We start from the raw sequence: 19,681 nt of genomic DNA, 5'->3' as shown, positions 1-19,681 counted from the left end.
AATTTTTTTAATAAGATATAGATGCTCCAACACCAGTAATTAATTTGTGTGGGGTGTGCAAATAGCAACAAAAAATTAAACGGAACTTCATACCTTTTATATAGAAATGAGATCGCGAGATGAATCCAATCCGTGGCACTTAGGTAAAATGTCCATTGCAAAACAAAAAACAGTACTTTTTGTCCACGAAAGCGTTAAATCCATGAAATATTGATATATTATCCATTGTTTGCATCACATTTCTTCTGAATGATCTGCTCTCCATCATCGTTTTTCAAGAAATTATGCAATCTGAGCAGCGTTTATGTTGTAGAATGTCTGTGATCGTATATATCTCACAAACAAATGAGCATGGTATACTTTTTCAAAATAGTGCAGCAGTTTTAGTTATAATATCCAAGCAGTGCTCTTTGAGTTTTATATCCTCCTGCTATTGTCATTGTAGTAAATCTAACTGTCACTCAAGTGACCACGCCCTTATTTATGCAGAACTTTAAGGCTTAGTATAATTTAAACAGATGAGTTATAAAAAAATCCACCCCCCTCAGAGTTGTCATGAAGGGCAAAATTAGCAGGATAGACCAAAACTACAATTTGAACCAGACTGTAAACATGTTATTTTCTGCTATAAACCTGGCCTTGTTAACATGGGACTCAATGAGATTCTGCTCCCTTTTGCAGCCTGTCCCTAGCAGCCAGTTGATGAATCGCAGTTTCAGTCACTTCCGTATTGGCTTCACGAGAAACTGGGAGAGGTTGCCGCTTGGTATTTTCTCTTTAAAACTGCAGTGATCTAAAGACAGTTTCAAAAACCCGGTTTGAAATTGCAGGTGTTTCTGATGTCACAAACTACCTTGTAACCAATCACGTCAACGTGCCGACGGGCTTTAGCATATCATTAACTGACCACGCAAGGAAGTCTAAAAAGAAGCCAGGTTATCCTGGTATATTTTTTGTTAATACATGGCTTGTGTAGCATTCGCAACACATTATTAGCTGTTTGATACCGTTGAAAAAGCGATACCATTGTGCAGCGCTTACCTCAGTAAGTTGACCGAGTGGATCTCTGAGATCGTGTGAGTGAGTGGAGGCGGGGCTTATTAGCATATTCATAGATCCACATATACTAAATGAGGCAAAGGTGTAAAATTACATTCAATCTGTTTTAAGACATGAAGACTTTTTTTCACCCTGTCTGATTTTATTTTGCCATAACAGCCAACTGGATCTTGCTTATTACATTGATACATGCCACATAAGTAAATAATTAGACACAAAATATTGATAATATTTTATTAGCTATAAACACAAACATTCCACAAAGAAAAAGTTGAACCTAGAAGAACAAAAAAGTTCAAACAAGACAGAAATTTAAGGGATAATGGAGAGTTGTATCTTATTATACTGCTTTATCTTATATATTTATTATAATCTTATAATCCACTACAGTGTACAAAACAATAATTTACAGCAACAAGTAGTTAATACTGAAAACCTCCTATTTAATTTTATAGTAAATATAGTCAATAACTGAGGTGCAAAATTGCACCAGCTGTGTTTAAATGAAAAGCGTGTCCGTGGTGTGATACAAGAGACATGAAAGAATCGCTAGTCACAAATACCCGTATGAATGATCATTATATATTTTTTTTTGTAAATATAAATTATATTCACAGCATAATAGACAGTGATAGGTCTGTTTTTTTAGGCTTAATTTATACAGAAAGACTTAATAAGGATCTATTTTTGCTTAATTGTTTAGTTTTGGGTCTTTTGATTTGGTCTTTGTGGATTGGTCTAATTGTGGATTTGGGGGACAGGGAAAACAGGAGACATGGGAGAAGTGGAGCATTCCTATATGAGCACCTCCCCATAGAAGCTTTTGAAATGTTTTTTGGAGGACAGTACATTGGGGATGTGTGATTTATTCTGTGTGATTCAGTGTGCAGCGCTGCCCAGCTCTTTGATGTTTGAGTTGCAGCAACACTGCTTTACATGTGTGGAGGTGTTATCCTCGGTTAATCCAGCCGTTCTGTTTTAAGGAGGTAAATGAGAGCATGGCACATCTCTTGGGTAGGTTTGACTGAGGATGGGGGAAGTCAGATGTGTAAGAGCTGTGTAAGTGTCTTACACTAGGTTAGGGGTTATATTTATAGTGTCACTGCTGTGATGCTGTGGCTGCAGCCTTTTAGATATGGCATTTCAAATGAAAAAATTATTCCCTGGAAGTTGAAAATGACGTGAACAAAAACGTACGTATGCATATGTATAAAAGAGAAGAAACACACATCACATTGGAATATTAGCATGAGTGAAGGCAATATATTGTTCTGGCCAATTATCGATAACGATAATTGGACAATATTTTGCTGAGTGTGTTATTGTGCTGGTACCTTGATAGGTTTAGGGCTGCCATGGACAGACTCCTAAAGCTTTTGATATTCTTCATATTCTGTGTGGTGGTCAGTTCACAGCAGTTTCAGAAATTATCTTTTCCAATACGTTTAAAATGATTTTTACCTTTTATGGGGATAAAAAAAAAACTTTTCTAATCTAATTATATGTATGCATCATCTTTTGTGTCAAATTCCTACATTTAATCAATAAATTAAATTCTAATAATAAGACACAATAGGTCTGTTACCAATAAAATTAACTTAATTCATCTTTGCAATGGAGAGGAAACACAGAAGCTGCATCTGAGTGGCATTTAAATGTATTTACACAGTCTGTTTAATGCATCTCGAAGGTTACAAATGCATAATGTTTGGTGTTTTAAACATGAAACGCTGAATATTGATATTTGAAATTATTTAAAACATGACAAGACACTTTAAATGTGAAATTTAAACCACCTGTAGATCACATCAAGTCACTGTTATTGATTCATTCAAACTGCTGATTCATTCAGGAATGAAATTGAGTGAGTCATTGAATCATTCATGCAACCGATTCGTTCAAAAAGCGGATCATTTAGTAAGGAAACATCCACCGTGTGTTGCTGTGGTTTTGTTTCAAACAATTATTGTTGGCAAAACAGAGCAAAAACAGGCAATATGATCTCTTCAATTTAAGTCACTTAATATTGACTTCTTTATTGAACATGTATAGAATCAGTATTACATTTGTTTTCATGCTGATATCTGGAGAAAAACGGCACTCTTCGTGTGACATTGATTAACTATATTAAATTTTAGAAATATAAAAGAAATACAGAGGCATTTCTGCTGCTTTATCTTGAATTTTAGGGAAATTCTAAATGCATTTTATTAGGCTAAATCACGCAGTGAAAGCGTTAACTCTAAATGCGTACGTGCACTAGTCTAACCTACGACTACACATAGTGTATACGTGCACTCTCTGGGTGTGAGGGACAAACTCGATAATGTCAGATCTCACATTGTTGTAACAACAATTATATTTTTGCAGACGATATATATTGCACAACCTTTCTGTTTATGCCCAAACATTGTGTAACACCATCTAGCGCAGCAAGCCTGAAACGTATCTGGCACAAAAAGAAATGAAGATCAGAATTTATGTGACAGCATTAAAGGAATAGTTCAGCATGTAGACTCTCCTGACTGAACTGCTGCTTTTGATCATCTTTAATGGCATATGAGACTTCACCTTGCCATGCCATGAAGTCTGATGACCTTCTGATTATATGGCCATGGATCCAGGGCAGAGGAAAGCATTAGAATAACCAAAGCTGCAATGCATTCCCCACGTCTGATCAGGAGTTTACAGACCAATGCAAACATAAATGAGAGCAGCAGGCTATTATGGACTTGAATAATGCACCAATTTTCTTATCTCTCTAGACCAGCTTGATGGATCTGTCTGATAGAAGAGCCATAGATTATTGTGTAGCACGAGGAGAGCAGACAACATCCTACTCCTGAGAAACCTGAGATGCTTTAACTAAAGCTGTTTTTAAAGGCACAGTGTTTTGTGAGTGGAGAGGGAAAAACAATCATTATTTTCACAGTATGTTTCAGGGAGCAGCTAATCTTTGTTTGAGATAGATAGTCCAAACATGGGCTGATAGCATCTTGACAAACTATGAATTTGTTGATTTTTGATACAATCTCATTTGCTGTCAGATTGGCCCACTCCAAACACACACTCAGGCCACTGCTGATTATCTTTGTAATCTGACAGGGATGGACATTTTGCTCATTATGTTCACTGAAGTATTTGACAGATAAATCAACTGAGTACTCAATAGAGGGGTTAGGTGGCACACATGCTATTTTTGTTGTTATTATTAGTACTGGTAATAATACATGGAAACAATGGATGTGTTACAGTGTGTGTATATATATATATATATATATATATATATATATATATATATATATATATATATATATATATATATATATTGATACAGATATGATTTATTTGATACAGAAAAAAACGTTTTTCTATTTTAATATGTTTTAAAATGTAATTTCTTTCTGTGATGCAATGCTGAATTTTCATCAGCCATTACTCCAGTCTTCAGTGTCACATGATCTTTCAGAAATCATTCTAATATGCTTATTTGGTCATTATCAATTTTGGTAAGTTGTGCTGCTTAATTTTTTTGGGACCTGATACTTTTTTTCAGGATTCATTGATGAATGAAAAGTTTAAAAGAACAGCATTTATTCAAAATAGAAATCTTTTCTAACAATATAAGTATTTACTATCACTTTTTTTATCAATTTAAGACATCCTTGCTGAATAAAAGTATGAATTAAAAAAAAGAACAGTAGTGTATATTGTTACAAAATTTCTATTTTAAATAAATGCTGTTCTTTTTTTTCCTTTTTTTTCTTTTTTACATTTATTCATCAAAGAATCCTGAAAAAAGCAGGACAAATTTTTCCAATATTGATAACAAATCAGCATATTAATGATTTCTGAAGGATCATGTGACACTGAAGACTGGAGTAATGGCTGATGAAAATGTAACTTTGCATCACAGAAATAATTTATATATTAAAATAGAAATACATTATTTAAAATTTTAATAATTTTCCATATTAATGTTTTTTTTTCTCTATTTTTGATCAAAAAAATATAGGCTTGATGAGCATAAGAGAATTCTTTCAAAAACATTATAAATGGTAATATTTCCAAAGGTTTGACCGGTTTATTCTGTATATAACACACTCATACAATAAATAAAGTCCTTCACAGTGATGTTTAAACATTTGTTTATTTATTTGGTAACTTAAAATTAGAACAGCTTTGATTTATCATCATTTAAACGTTGTTGTTAAAGGACTTTATATATTGTTGAGAGACCTTAATTAGTCACATGACACTTTGTAGCTCAGCTGATTGGCTCAAAAAGTTCTCAAACTTCCAATGAGCAAAGATGGCACTTTCAAATCAAGTGTTTTTTGGGGGGGGGGGTTTAGTTTAGCTAGTTATTAATGCAATGATGCAATGTAGCTATTGCTATAAAATGATACCGTAACAACTAACTTCAAAAATGGTGTTTTCTTTTTTGTTTGTTTTTTAACATATTTGCATTTAGTTGTCACTAAATGTTTTGAAGTTTGGATGAAAAAAGTCATCACTCCATTATTGTGTCTTCACGACTGATCAAGATCAGTTATCCTTGTGCCCATCCCTATAGTTCTGCCAGCTCTTCAGTTGTTTGCTGACACACACACACACACACACAAACATTAACACATTTTTCTTGGTTTCTCTCCTCTCTTGCGCTCTTTTGCTTATGGGTTTTCTCTTGTCATTTTAATCCCGATCTCTCATGCTGTCTTTTGCGTGCTTCTTTGCTTCTCTCTCTATTTCACTCCTCCTATTCTAATAAATTATGTATGCCATTTCTGCCAGGCTGAGGGCTGCATTGCTGCCTTGCTGAAATTGCTCTCTCTCTCTTTCTCTCCATCTCTCTCTCTCTCTCTCTCTCGCTCTGGCGCTCTGCACACAGGACCGAGTCTGCTCTCTCAGAGCTCACTGCAGCTCAGCTCGAACCCAGAGGGCTCCCTCCAGTACTCCTCCAGCTACCATAGTAACCAGACCCTGGCCCTGAGCGACTGCTTGTCCGCACCACAAACCCAGCAGCCTCAGCCCCCTCCACGCTCCAGCGGCCAGCCCGGAGGAGCTGTGCACAGCTACAACCAGGTGAGCGCTGCTTCTTTCCTTATTTCCTCCTGCTCTCGTTACAAATCCATCCCTCACTTTTGTATTTTCACCTCCTCTCTCTCTCTGTTTTTCAACATGATGACTCTGTTCTGCACCGCGAGTCTCTCGTGATCAGGGATGTTGTAGCGATTCTGCTTCTTTTTTTTTTTTTTTTTCTTTTTTTGGGGGGGGGGACTGGCACGAAATGATTCCCAGGCTCCAGCTGGGATCATGTTTCAAGCTGCTGCCTAAAAAGTGATTTCGAGACCTGATTAAAGCAATTAACTGCAAGACCGAAGCATTTGTTAGCAGACACCAGTGGTACTGCATTGCATCGAGCGGCGGGCGTGTGCAAGGCAAACTTTGTCATTATCCGGGGAGTTAAATTGTGCCCTGTTGATGAGACTGTAATTACAGCAAACCCTGCAGGGCGGTTTCTCCCAACTTTCATTTCTTTTAAATGAGTCTCGCGCACCTGCTACAAGCTAGAAATGTTCCTGTAAAAAGGTACGAAGTCTGTTCAGACCACAAATATTTAATTTCCTCCATGTTCGCTAATTAAGTGGATGTCTAACGCATTCAAATGACAGAAAAAGTGCCTGAGTGGTCGGTCACGATAAAGCTGACATTGGCACATCCTCACTCTCTCACTCCCTCGCCCTCCCTCTTCCCACTCTCATCCTTTGACACTTTTAATGAACACATAGGCCCTCTGTCTTTTAATGAAAGATGGCCAGCGTTCTCGGCCCTCCGGACTTGTTTCTGAGATGAGGGGGGCTTCTCTGCAAAGATTCTTTGAAAACATTTTCATTTTAAATTAATGTGGTTTCTCAGAAAGATGTTTTTTCACATTGAAAGAAAAAAATGCATTGTGTTTCTAGCGTCTCTCCTTTTCTTTCTCTTCTGTGTTTGTGTGGACTGTTGGGTTGATTCTGTGGAGGGTAATCTGAAGAGGGCTTGTCTGCTCCAGGATGGGTTTATGTAACAGTTAGGTGCTTTTATGTAGATATTTTTAACACCACAAACCTCTTGTTCCCTAAATAATTCATCCACATCAGGAACCAGTAACAGTCTTTTCAAGTAGGTGTTCCTCTTCTCTCTACGCCGAGATGCAGTTCTCCCTCTTAGAGAGAGAGAGAGAGAGATGGAGAGATAAAGCATTTGGCAGAAGAATGATGGTATAATTGCATTACACCTTGGTATAACATGATATTGAGCTATTAGACGCCTTTTTTAAATCTTCACAATCCTATCTTGATAGTTTATTTTTTTCTTTTCTTTTTTTCTTTAGAGGATTCCTCCATCTCTTCTATCTCATTCATTAAAGTCTTATCTGGAGAAGCAGAACACTCTTGAAAATAAAGATTACAGTTACAACCGAAAAGCTTTTTGCAGTCTGATATCACAGGAGAACCTTTTTACATTCCAAAGTGTATTCTTTAATTCTGTATAGTGAAACATCTCCAAGCAGGGCTTCAGGATAGCTAGAAGAATCAATATGCTGAAATAAAGATGCTGTATTAATAATGTACAGTGATAGTCTTCAAAGAATCAGTTGATATACAGTTGAATATATAGTGGTAGTCTTCAAAGAATCAGTTGATCAAGCTCTTTATTGTCATTGTTCAGGCACAACATGATTGTACAACACTGTCCCATGTGGAACTTGATCTCACAACATTCAGATTATGTGAAGGCTTGTCAACAAGATAAAGGAATGTGTTACGATGATTGTAACACATTGCAAGTTGCCTAATAACCAATTAGTGAATTGTAGTTAAATTATTTTTTGTTTTGTTTTGTTTTGTTTATTTATTTTTTATTATTTTATTTTATTTTATTTTATTTATTTTTTAACCAGTATTTTATTTTATTTTATTGTATTTTATTTTATTTTATTTTATTTTATTTTATTTTATTTTATTTTATTTTATTTTATTTTATTTTATTTTATTTTATTTTATTTTATTTTAACCAGTGATGTTTGGCTATGTATCTTTTTTTTAACCAGTATTTTATTTTATTTTATTTTATTTTATTTTATTTTATTTTATTTTATTTTATTTTATTTTATTTTATTTTATTTTTAACCAGTGTTTTATTTTTATTTTATTTTATTTATTTATTTTTATATTTATTTTTTTTTATTTTTTTATCATTATTTTATTTTATTATTTTTTTTAATTTTTTTTTTTAACCAGTGATGTTTGGCTATGGATCTTTTTTATTTTATTTTATTTTATTTTATTTTATTTTATTTTATTTTATTTTATTTTATTTTATTTTATTTTATTTTATTTTATTTTTAACCATTGTTTTATTTTTATTTTATTTTATTAATTTATTTTTATATTTATTTTTTTGTATTTTTTTATCATTATTTTATTTTATTATTTTTTTTATTTTTTTTTTTAACCAGTGATGTTTGGCTATGGATCTTTTTTATTTTATTTTGTTTTATTTTATTATATTATTTTCTTAACCAGACAAATAATCTACCAATTTCCTTTTTTTTTTTCTTTTTTTTCGTTTTTTCGGTTTTTTTTTTTCGTCTTAGCTGGAAAAATCATGAACGCTAAATATTTTTTGGATGGAGAACAAGATCAGAACAATTAGCTATTTTTTTTTATTATTGTTTTGTTTTGTTTTGTTTAATTTTATTTTATTTTACTCAAGTTATTTAAGGTGAATTCTTGTACATTCCATCTATACAATGAAAACTGTTCTTAATAAGGATACTCACTGAAGAATATTTGTTTAAGAACACAGTGTGGAGGCAAACAAAGCCGGGTTCAGCTTTAAATGTCATACACTTTTCTAGCGCAGTCATTCTCTCCATCTTTCAAGACCTTTGGCTCGTATTTATTTAACTCTCTGTTTGAATATTATTACCTGATATCAATGCAATGAAAGGGGGTGTGGGGTGTGGGGGGGGGGGCACAGTTAAGCTTTTTTTTTTCCCTCTCTGGAAATTGCACTGACTGCCAGTTTAAAAATAACCTAATTTATTCTGAATAAGAATAATCAGGTTTCATGCTTTCTGTAAATGAGAAACAGTGGAACTAATGTTTCATTGTAATCACCCACAATCGTCATGGTGATTATGAGTAATCTAAAGGAAGAAATGTTTATTCACATGCCAAACTGTCTTTCTAAACGACTGGCACTGCACCAGCATTGATTTGCCTGGGTGTATCTGTGCCTCCTTGCCCTTCTGAATTCCGGGGGTGCAACATCCATTGACATAAGGGGTGATCCCATGAGAATCTGTGACATATGGCTGTGTATGTATATGCAATAACTTCCGTTTACAGGCTTGTTCAGGAAACATGCTTACATATATTACCTTCAAGGGAATTATGATGATTTTTAAGGCTTTCCGAGAAGAATCTATGCCCTTGTCTCATATATCACCATCTGAATATCAAGTAAGCCAACTTAAAGGGAGAAGAAGAACCAATGAGCTGAATTTTCAGCAGCCTTCCTTACACCAGTCTTCAGTGTCACATGATCCTTCAGAAATCATTCTAATATGCTGATTAGGTTCTCAAGAAACATTTATTATTATGAGTGTTGAAAACGGTTGTGCTGCTTTCTTATTTTTGTGCAAAGTATATATATATATATTTTTTTTTTTCAGGGAAATTCAAATTCGAAAGTTCAAAAGAGCAGCATTTATTTGACATAGAAATCCATTCACTTTTATCTATTGAACTCATAATTTCTGAATAAATAAAGTATTAAGTATTATTTTATTTTTTTATTTTATTTTTAAAACACAATCTTTTCCCAGAAGAAAGAAAGTCTTAAAGGTTTGGAATGACATGAAGGTGAAATAATCCTTTTTTTTAAAAAAAAATAAGGATATGTTTTGATTAGATAAAACAGTTATCTTTTTCCCTCTTCTCCCAGGTGACATCTAACCGTGCAGCCCAGCTCGCGGCTGGCGACTCCTGTCAGAGCCATGGCGGTGCCCTGCTGTCCGGTTCCCAGCATCCATCTGCAGCGTCCGGCCCGGGCCTGTATTACTCCAGCTCTACTCTCCCTGCCCAGCGCGTCAGCTCACCCCTGAACTCAATGCAGTCCACGGCGGCCAGCGGATCGCCGACTAAACTGCAGCGTTTGGGCTCGGCTTCCGACACACCTGGTTACGCCACCACCCAGCGCCTGCCCTCCTCGTCCTCCTCGGCCTCCCCCAAGCCTTCTCCGGGCAGGCTTGCAAAATCCTACAGCAGTAGCTCGCCGATCAATGCAGTGGGCATCGGAGGATCACCTGGTACTCACGCATCAGGCTCCCCTCACCGGTTAGCATCTCCACCCAATAACGCTTCACCTATCTATCAGCAGTTGCAGACCGCCGGAGTGTCTACTTACGCCACGCTTTCACCCACCAAAAGGCTGGTGCACTCGTCTGAGCAGTACAAGATATCCCACGATCTCTACGCCACTGCCACTCTACAGAGACCAGGCAGCCTTGCTGGTGAGTAACAACTCCTGACCTGCCTTTGACTAGCCAACTGGGATTTTTGGGTCGTGGCAATAACAAACATTGTGTGGGTGTTTCTGTGGGGACATTTTTGAAGCGTGAAATACTTTCAGACACCCAAGAAAACAGTACAAGTCTATTACTTGCTGTAATCTGGGAACGTATTTTCTGTCAAATGCTCAACTAAAATCTCATTTTAAACAGCAGCAAGAAACAAAAACAAGTCTACAAACAACTTGTGTTAGTTGTTAGACTGTTTGAAACTTATAATGGATTTTGAGCTAAATATAAATATAAAAAAATGACAAAAGCACATAAATTTACATTTAAAATAAAAATGGAAATGAAAAATAGGAAAATAGTGTAATTTAAAATATAAAAAAAAAATTTAATGGTATATAAGTATTTCTAAAATAATACTGCTAGGTGGTACAAATAATTGTCTTAACAAGTGAGTCAGTGAATCATTTATTCAACCGATTTGTTAAACAAAAATTATACATTAAAAATAGGAAAATATTTTTAAATATTAATAAAAAATAAAAAATAACTAAAAAAATAAACAAATTCACACCGTTTTCCATCGAAACAGCAATATACCGTGAAAACAATGCACTCTGGGTAATATTATTCGTCATTTTTTAGAAAGTAAACAATAGGCTCTCTTTTTTCTATAGACGAGATAGAATTGATGGTAGGGGTGGAGGTGTGTTATTTTATGTTAAGGACAGTATAAGATGTGAGCAAATTCAGTGGTCATGTATAAATGAGTTAGAATGTATTTGTCTTAAACTAATATTGTCTGAGCAAATGTCATTTACTGTAATTGGAATCTATAGACCACCATCTGCTAAGGCTGTATTTTATGAAAAATTGGATGCTCTTATCAAAGAATGTGATACAAACAAGGAGATTATCTTATTAGGAGATTTTAACATAAATTGGAATGATGAAGTACAAAGGAAGAAGTTACAAATTACAACTGGGCATTATGATTTTAGACAGATTATTGAAGGGCCAACTAGGTTAACTAGGTCCTCAGAAACGTGTATTGATCTGGCTTTTACAAATAGACCAGAAAGGATAAAGAAGTGTTATAATCTGGTAACTGGACTATCTGATCACAATATGATCTTGATAGTAAGAAAGCTCACTAAAAGCAGATTTAATCTAACACCTGATAAGAAGGTAGAAAAATATAAAATACCTAAAAGTCAGTTGGATAATTTAAAAAAAACATTAAATGAAATAGACTAGGATGATTATTTGACATCTGAGAGTGTAGACCAAAACTGTAATTTTGTTATGACTGAAATTCAAAAAATTATAAACTGTCATATAAGGAAAGTGAAACCTAAACCAGGAAAAAAAGAATATTTACCTTGGCTAAATGAAACAATTCGATTACTTATGAAACAAAGGGATCATGCTCTTAAGTTAGCACTTAAGTCTAAAACTGAACATGATAGGCGTCTATTTGTTATATTAAGAAATAAGGTTGTAAAGGAACTTAGAAAAGCAAAAGCTACTTTTTTTATTAAGGTTATTAGTGAAGCTAAAGGAAATACTAAAGAAATATGGCAGAACTTAAAGAAATTAACTGGAACATATAAGATACATAAATCAATAGAATTAAATACAGATGGGAACATGATTAATGACTCAAGAAAGGTTGCAGAAGTATTTAATGATTATTTTATAGATTCTACAAAAACATTGATTAAAAATGACACTGGTTCAGGTGATTTAGTTTTATCTATGAATTGTAATGCTCCAATTTTGAATTTTAAAGAATTGACACATACCAAAGTACACACAATTATTTCTTCTCTTAATAGTTCAAGGGCAAAGGATGTGTATGGAATGGACACAATATTTTTAAAAACTTATAAAGAGGCACTTATTATTCCAATTTTAAAAATTATTAATTGGTCTATAAAAGAAGGAGTGTTTCCGAATACTTGGAAAACTGCAGTAATTACACCAGTGTTTAAATCTGGTGATAATATGTTAGTTAGTAATTATAGACCCATTAGTATTCTCCCAGTAGTTTCAAAAATTGCAGAAAAATGGATCTCCGAGCAGATAGTATCACATTTGAATAATACTCCATTCTCATTGCATCTGATGCAGTTTGGTTTCCGAAAGTATCATTCAACAGAAACTGCGAATTGTCTTCTTTTAGAAAATATTAAATTAAAATTGGATAAAGGTGGTGTGGTGGGAGCTGTTTTTCTGGATTTAAGTAAAGCATTTGACACAGTAAATCATGAGATTTTAATTAATAAATTATTAAATTATAATTTTTCAATAAAAGTAATTAAATGGATAAGATCATATTTAACCGATAGACAACAGTGTGTTCGAGTAGATAATACAATTTCACAATTGCTTACTAATTCAGTTGGTGTACCTCAAGGTTCCATATTAGGTCCTTTGCTATTCAGTTTGTACATTAATGACTTGCCTGATGTTTGTTCACCTACTGTAAACTGCCAGATGTATGCTGATGATACAATCATATATTTGCATGCTAAAAGTAAGAAGCAAGCTGCAGAAGAATTATCAGCAGAAATGGATAAAATTACTAAATGGTTAAATAACTCTTGTTTACATCTAAATGTTAGTAAAACTGTATGTATGTTTTTTTCGAAGTCTGCAAATAGAGATCCGGACCCTGATGTTACAGTAGCAGGTAGAAGGTTATCAGTGGTTCATGAGTATAAATATTTAGGTATAGTACTTGATTCACAACTCACATTTAAAAAACAAGTTAAAAAAGTTGGAAATAGAATTAAATTCAATTTGGTAAATTTTAGACATATTAGGAATAATTTAACCACTGAGGCTTCAAAGTTATATATTATTGTTATGATTTTATCACACATGAATTACTGTTTGACCAGTTGGACACAAACAAGTGGGACTACTCTGCAATCATTAGAAAGACTCTATAAGCAGGCTTTGAAAATATTGGACAAAAGGTCTAATTCATATCACCATTGTAAAATTTTAACTAAATATGGGTTTTTAAGTTGGGAAAATATGATTAAATTTGCAGATATCCTACTTGTGTATAAAATTTTGCATGGTATGGCCCCACCTCCACTTAATGAATTTATTAAACAAAATTTTAACTTATCTACTAGAGCCACTACTAGAGGGGACTGTATAATACCTCATAGAAGAAGTGCTTTTGGGCAGTCAGTATTTTCTTATAGAGCAGTACATACTTGGAATACTATACCCATAGAACTAAGAAATATTACATATCTTTCTTCTTTCTCTAAAAGGATAAAAGGGTGGTTATTGGATAATCAAATATGTATTCATAAATAGTGGTTCTTTGTTTGTTTTTTGGTCTTGTATGTATTTTTTTGCTTTTGTGTGTGTGTTTACCATCAACCTGCCAGGGACTGCAGATGAAAATTAGCCAGAATGGCTAAATCTGGCACATTTACATAAGAGACTTGTTTCTTGTGTTAATTAATGTGCATTGTCCTCTTTTAAAAAAAAATAAATAAAATAAAATAAAATAAAATAAAAAAAATAGGCTACTTTCTCGAAAACTACAAAATATGACCCAGAATGCATTGTTTTTACAGTATATTACTTCTGTATATTACAATGCATTCTGGGTAATATTATTTGTCGTTTTTGAGAAAGTAGCCTATAGGCCTCTTTTCTTAAAATGACACATATTACCCAGAATGCATTGTTTTATGGTATATTACTATTTACATATGTACTGTGTAAATTTGTTCCATATTTTATAGTTATTTTTTACAGTGTATATAAGTAATATTAAAATAACATCACTAGGTGGTACAAATAATTGCATACAAGTGAGTCAGTGAATCATTCATTCAATCGATTTGTTCAACAAAAATGATAAATTCAGGAAAGATTCAAGTGAATATGTGTGTTTGACTTGAAACGGCCCTGCGCAGACCGATCGGTGAATGATATCAAAGTACCACGAGAACGATTGGAGATAAAATGGCTCTGTATGCTTTCGAATCGCTCTTGCGGTGCTTTGATGTCACACACTGATCGGTATGCGCAGCGCCTCTTCAAGGCGAACACAACTAATGTTTGTTAATCGATGAATCATTAATTTAACTGATTTGCTTAATAATAGATTCATTTAGCAAGGAAGTGCCTCTGCTGTTTGGTCAGAGAAGTGCAACATTTGATTGTTATATATATACTGTATAGTGTCATAGCTCTAACATTGAGAACTTACTAACAAACATCAAAGTCTGAACATCAATGAATTCTCTGTTATCAGAATTAAGTAAATACCCATTGAACTTGGGTAAATAAATACAACTCTATGGTTGACAGAGAAATTTGATACTCATAAGAAAGCACCTAGGGAACCGCATTTGTTTCCCATCCATGCTTTCTTTACTGATCCCTACATTCAGCCCCTTAAGTCTAGAGACTTCAGCTCTTCCTTTGAAGGAACATAGCACTTTGATATGAAGACTCATTCTCGCTCCGCAGTTAGACATCAAAGAGGTTCAGTAACAATTCATTTATTCAGTCATACACCATACGTGGCTGTTGTTGTAATTAGTGTTGCTATTTTTGCATTTAACATGTTACTTTTTCGGTAATTCTTGCCTATGTAGAAAATAGTCTCAATCAATCTTAAGTCAAAGACGACAGGCTTTGATTAAAAATTACAAACAAACAAACAAACAAACAAAACCTCATGCTTATAAAGCGAAATGCTTTTAAACTTCTCAATGTGTTTGGTTTGATAGCTTCATTAATTGCTTTTCAATTTCCATTTATCACGATTAAGCCTGTAAACAACAATATGCTTTTATTAACTACTATCATCCCATTACACAATTCTAAGGTCATTTACATATGTCATTTTCTTAAAATACACAAATCATAAATACTGCGTGCAAGAGCAATATCTGTTTCCTATTTTTTATTTACGGCGGGCATCATTATTCCAGTGTGTGTGTTAATGTCACGTTGGGATCGGGCAAGAAAGAAGAGGCGAAGTGAATCTAACCGTGCAGCCCAGCTCGTGGCGGGCAAGTTATTTTATTCTGAAATTTAGAGACGTTTTATGCTATAAGCCAGAAAACACAGCTGCATTCAGAGTGGGAGGCTGTTATCTAAATCACTCGCTTAACAGGCCGATTGTGGACCTGTGTAAGGTATTGTTGATTACAGCCCTATATTACCTGCTACATTGTCAGCTCTTCATCAAACCCGCTGAGGGAAACAGCCGCACAATTGGAAACAGCGGGCCAGTGCCAAACTGTCCCTCAGCCCGTGCTGAGCCATCACCAGCTCTCCCGCTTGTCTCTTTGATTAAAGTCCGGCATCCCATGGCTGTACACCTCCACCAGTATTCGTACAGTAAGAGTGCTCCAGCATGGCCATGGACCGAGAAAAATGAGCCCAGTCTACCCACCGGTGCGCTGACCGAAAGCTGATTAGATTTGAAGGCAATTACGTAGTATAGACGAGACTTTGTTTGCAAGGCTTCCCTGATTTCTTGAGGGTATTTGATGCGTTTGGTGAGCCTGTCTTTCATGATGTCGTATTCAGAGGGATTTTGGGCGAGGGGCTGATGATGTGTGTCATTACAGCTGGAGGCTGTGTGAGAGAGAATAGCAGAGTTGGACTCTCTCTAAGGCTGAGAAAGATGGACTTTAGTGCTTGTTTCCTCTGCAAAAGCAAAACCAGCATAGAAACAAGATGAAGTGTAGTGCGATGATGGAGAATCGTGGTAAACAGCACAGAAACATGGTGTTTCTTGGAGAAAAACGTTATTTTCTGGTCTGACTTGAGTGGTTAAAATGAAAGAGCTTCACATGAGTATCAGCATTAAAGTACTATGAAAATACAGGCGTATTTAGAGCAAATGTAATTGTAGAACTAGAAAAGGTTTGTCTTCGTAGATATACTCTTATGATATACTTTGTATTGTTTCTGTTAATTTACTCCTCCTAGTTTATCTGTCTTTTAATGTAGAGGAGGCGTTGCTAAAGTAAGACCATAATTTTGTAAGACCATATGAGCAGTAAGCCACTTCAGGCCCCATAAGATAATTTGATGAAGTCAGTTTTCTTTCCTGTGCTGATATATATCCTTTTGAAACAGGTACAGTAGTTTTTTTTTTTTAATAGCCTAAAGCCTTTAATTGTTAGATAAATAAATAATTCACTGTCATGACTTTTTTGGTCAATTATCCCTTTAATATTGATTATTATTTTTGTTATTATCATTGGTTGTGTTGTTAAAAAATATTATGAAAAACTACTAATTTATTATTAAAAATGTTTATTAATATAATATATATTTTTTAAATGTAGTAGTAGTAGTAGTAGTAGTAAATAAAAAATAATATACATTTAAGTATAATATATTATTTTAATAATGAATAATTATTTATAACAACAATAATTATTTACATATATTTAACAACAAATTAACAATATAATAATAATAATAATAATACATTTCAAAATATATTAGTATAATAAAAAATATAATATATTTTAATAATAAATTGTGTTTAATAAGAAATTATTTAACAACTATTATTGTTTTAAATAATTTATTATTAAATATTAATACATTAATACATATTTATATGTAAATATTATTATTATTTGTGATTTTGTTAAAATATTATGGAATTCCATTCATTTATTGTTAAAATAATGTATAATAGTATAAAAAAGTATTTTTTATGTAATACTTGTATTTTTTAAATGTAGTAATAATAATAATAATAATAATAAATTAAGAATACATACATTTAAGTATAACATATTATTTTAATAATGAATAAATTATATTTAATAAGTTCATAAATTAAATAAGTTGTTAAATAATTTATTATAAAATAAAATAACATTTATTTATTATTAAATTAAAACATTATTATTATTATTATTATTATGAAGAAGAAAAAGAAGAATGATCATCTTAATAATTTTATTACAAAAATCCAAATATTATAGCTCAAAAGGCCATTCAATTTGACTCCAAGCAATTTGACACATTAATGCATAACTAAACTGATGGGTGGTCATCTATATGTGAATTGAATTTTTAAAACAGTTTCCGAATATGGCTCAGATTAGAGCCAAATCTATTCTGTTTTTATAATTGAGATTAATTGACAGGTCCATTGAGGTCCATTGAGAGCTCCACTAGGTACTACATTAGATCTTACACTCATTCTATCATCCTCACGCTTTAATGACAACAAACAGAACACAACAATGAACAGCCTATGTTCAGACGCCTGAAGCACTATTAGCACTTTGCCTGTGATTAGACAGTGAAGAGGTGCTTCAGAGCGCTTGTCTAAGTTGTTCCAAATGTGTACCAGATGTACAAACCTATTTATTCAACCGGCTGTATCAAAGGCATGTGGATTTCTCTTTTAGATGTAAAGTTTCATCATTAGGTGGGTAAGGAGCATGAGGGCGAAACGAACGGATGTTACGCATCTCCTCGCCAACAGGAACGGTTTTGCTAGTTTGTATAGGTGTCTGTGCAGGAGCCGCTGACCTGTCAGTCCAAATCCTCCACCTGGACAAAGAGTTTAGCAAAGGAATTGCCTTTGAAAAGCTGTGATTCTCCTGCACTGAGACGTGCTGCTTTGCTTGTAATCACTTGGACCTCTTGGCAACATCTGTGACAGTCTATCTCTCAGTTTCTCTCTGTTCTTACATGTCTCTTCTTGTCCTCCTGCTTGTCTATCAGTCCTTATATCTGCCTAGTTAGCCATCTGTCCGTCTCTCACGCTGCCCATGTCTCTCAGCATCTACCCTGTTGAGAGACCAGCGTATGTAGCATTTTTATCATGTTCTCCAACCAATACGACCATATAAGTTGTTTGTCACTTCCCTGAAATACGACCCATAGGAGCGTTTACTAAAATTGCACCCCTTTCGACAACAGGACACTCATTTGAATGCATTGTTCCCTTTTATGTTTGTCATATTTCAGGTTTCGTGTAGCTCAATTGGCAGAGCATTGCAATAACAATATGCAATCATGTGATCATGCGATCGTGGGTTCGATCCTAAGGAACGCAGGTCCTCATAAATTGGGTATGCACTATAAATCACTAAGGTTAGGTTTAGGGATAGGGGTGGGTGTAGTCGTTAATAAAAAATTAGTTTTCTAAATGGAAATAGGAGAAATGGTGCACACATTGCATTTAAATGAACACGCATTTTGATTGGTAATGACGACTATTTTTTATATTTTTACAGCCACTAGCGGGCGCATGACTTCAAAACGGTCGTAATAAGGTGCTTGAAAAACGACCTATAGGGTCTTTTTTTTTTTTGGAGGACAGTCTCAGCATTTTGGATACTGTGGTCCCCAACAGGATTTTTAACTAGCTTAAAGGCATAGTTCACCCAAAAAATACATTTCTGTCATCATTTACTCGCCCTCATGTTGTTCCAAACATGTAGAAGTTTCTTTTTTCTGTTGAAAAGAAGATATTTTGAAGAATGTTGGTAACAAGACATTTGACAACACCCATTGACTTCCATAATATTTATTTTTTCTCCCTCTGAAATTCTCCTCAGCCCCCCTCTTGCGCCCCCCTGGGGGTTACAGTTAAAAACCCCTGGCTTTCACATCAACTATTGGTGTACAAAAGTTCATGTCTTATTCTCTGAATCTCATGTCATTCATCTTTTCCGTCTTGTCAAACGAAAATAGAGCATCTCAGATGATAAAGTGAGAGAGCTTTAAATAGGGTTTTAGCGATTGTGCGAGCATCCCGATGGATCTCCTCCTAACACTAAAGAAATCAGGTTAGGGATGAGGGGCGTTCGCCTGCTGGACACTGATAAGGTGATTACATGAAATGCCCTCTATCTACACCTTCTTATTTTCTGAACATTACACAATTATGTCCTGTGAAGCAACAGAGCACCAGAAGCAGATCAAACATTGCCGTAGTTTGAAGATTAACATGCACATGTGTTCGGCCTTGAGGATAAATCTCCCTTCCACTGATTGTTTGCATTGCTGTTTAGAGTA

At 34.2% G+C, this 19,681-nt stretch overlaps 1 protein-coding gene across 3 annotated transcripts in view; it reads left to right on the top strand.

Moving 5' to 3' along the window:
- The window catches only part of ctnnd2a (catenin (cadherin-associated protein), delta 2a), a 374,070-nt gene that overhangs the window by 155,614 nt on the left and 198,775 nt on the right, over positions 1-19,681 (top strand). The window contains exons 6-8 of one of the 3 annotated variants that reach the window (XM_067377392.1): positions 5,951-6,144; positions 10,057-10,448; positions 10,542-10,624. In XM_067377392.1, coding sequence (XP_067233493.1) covers positions 5,951-6,144; positions 10,057-10,448; positions 10,542-10,624 — 669 coding nt within the window. Of the gene's footprint in view, positions 1-5,950; positions 6,145-10,056; positions 10,625-19,681 lie in introns of all 3 variants that reach the window. The other 2 variants (XM_067377391.1, XM_067377393.1) reach the window with 2 other exon arrangements.

Source organism: Chanodichthys erythropterus, chromosome 23 (assembly GCF_024489055.1).
Source record: "Chanodichthys erythropterus isolate Z2021 chromosome 23, ASM2448905v1, whole genome shotgun sequence".
In the NCBI taxonomy this organism is placed as follows: domain Eukaryota; kingdom Metazoa; phylum Chordata; class Actinopteri; order Cypriniformes; family Xenocyprididae; genus Chanodichthys; species Chanodichthys erythropterus.
This window is presented reverse-complemented; position numbering and strand designations above follow the sequence as displayed.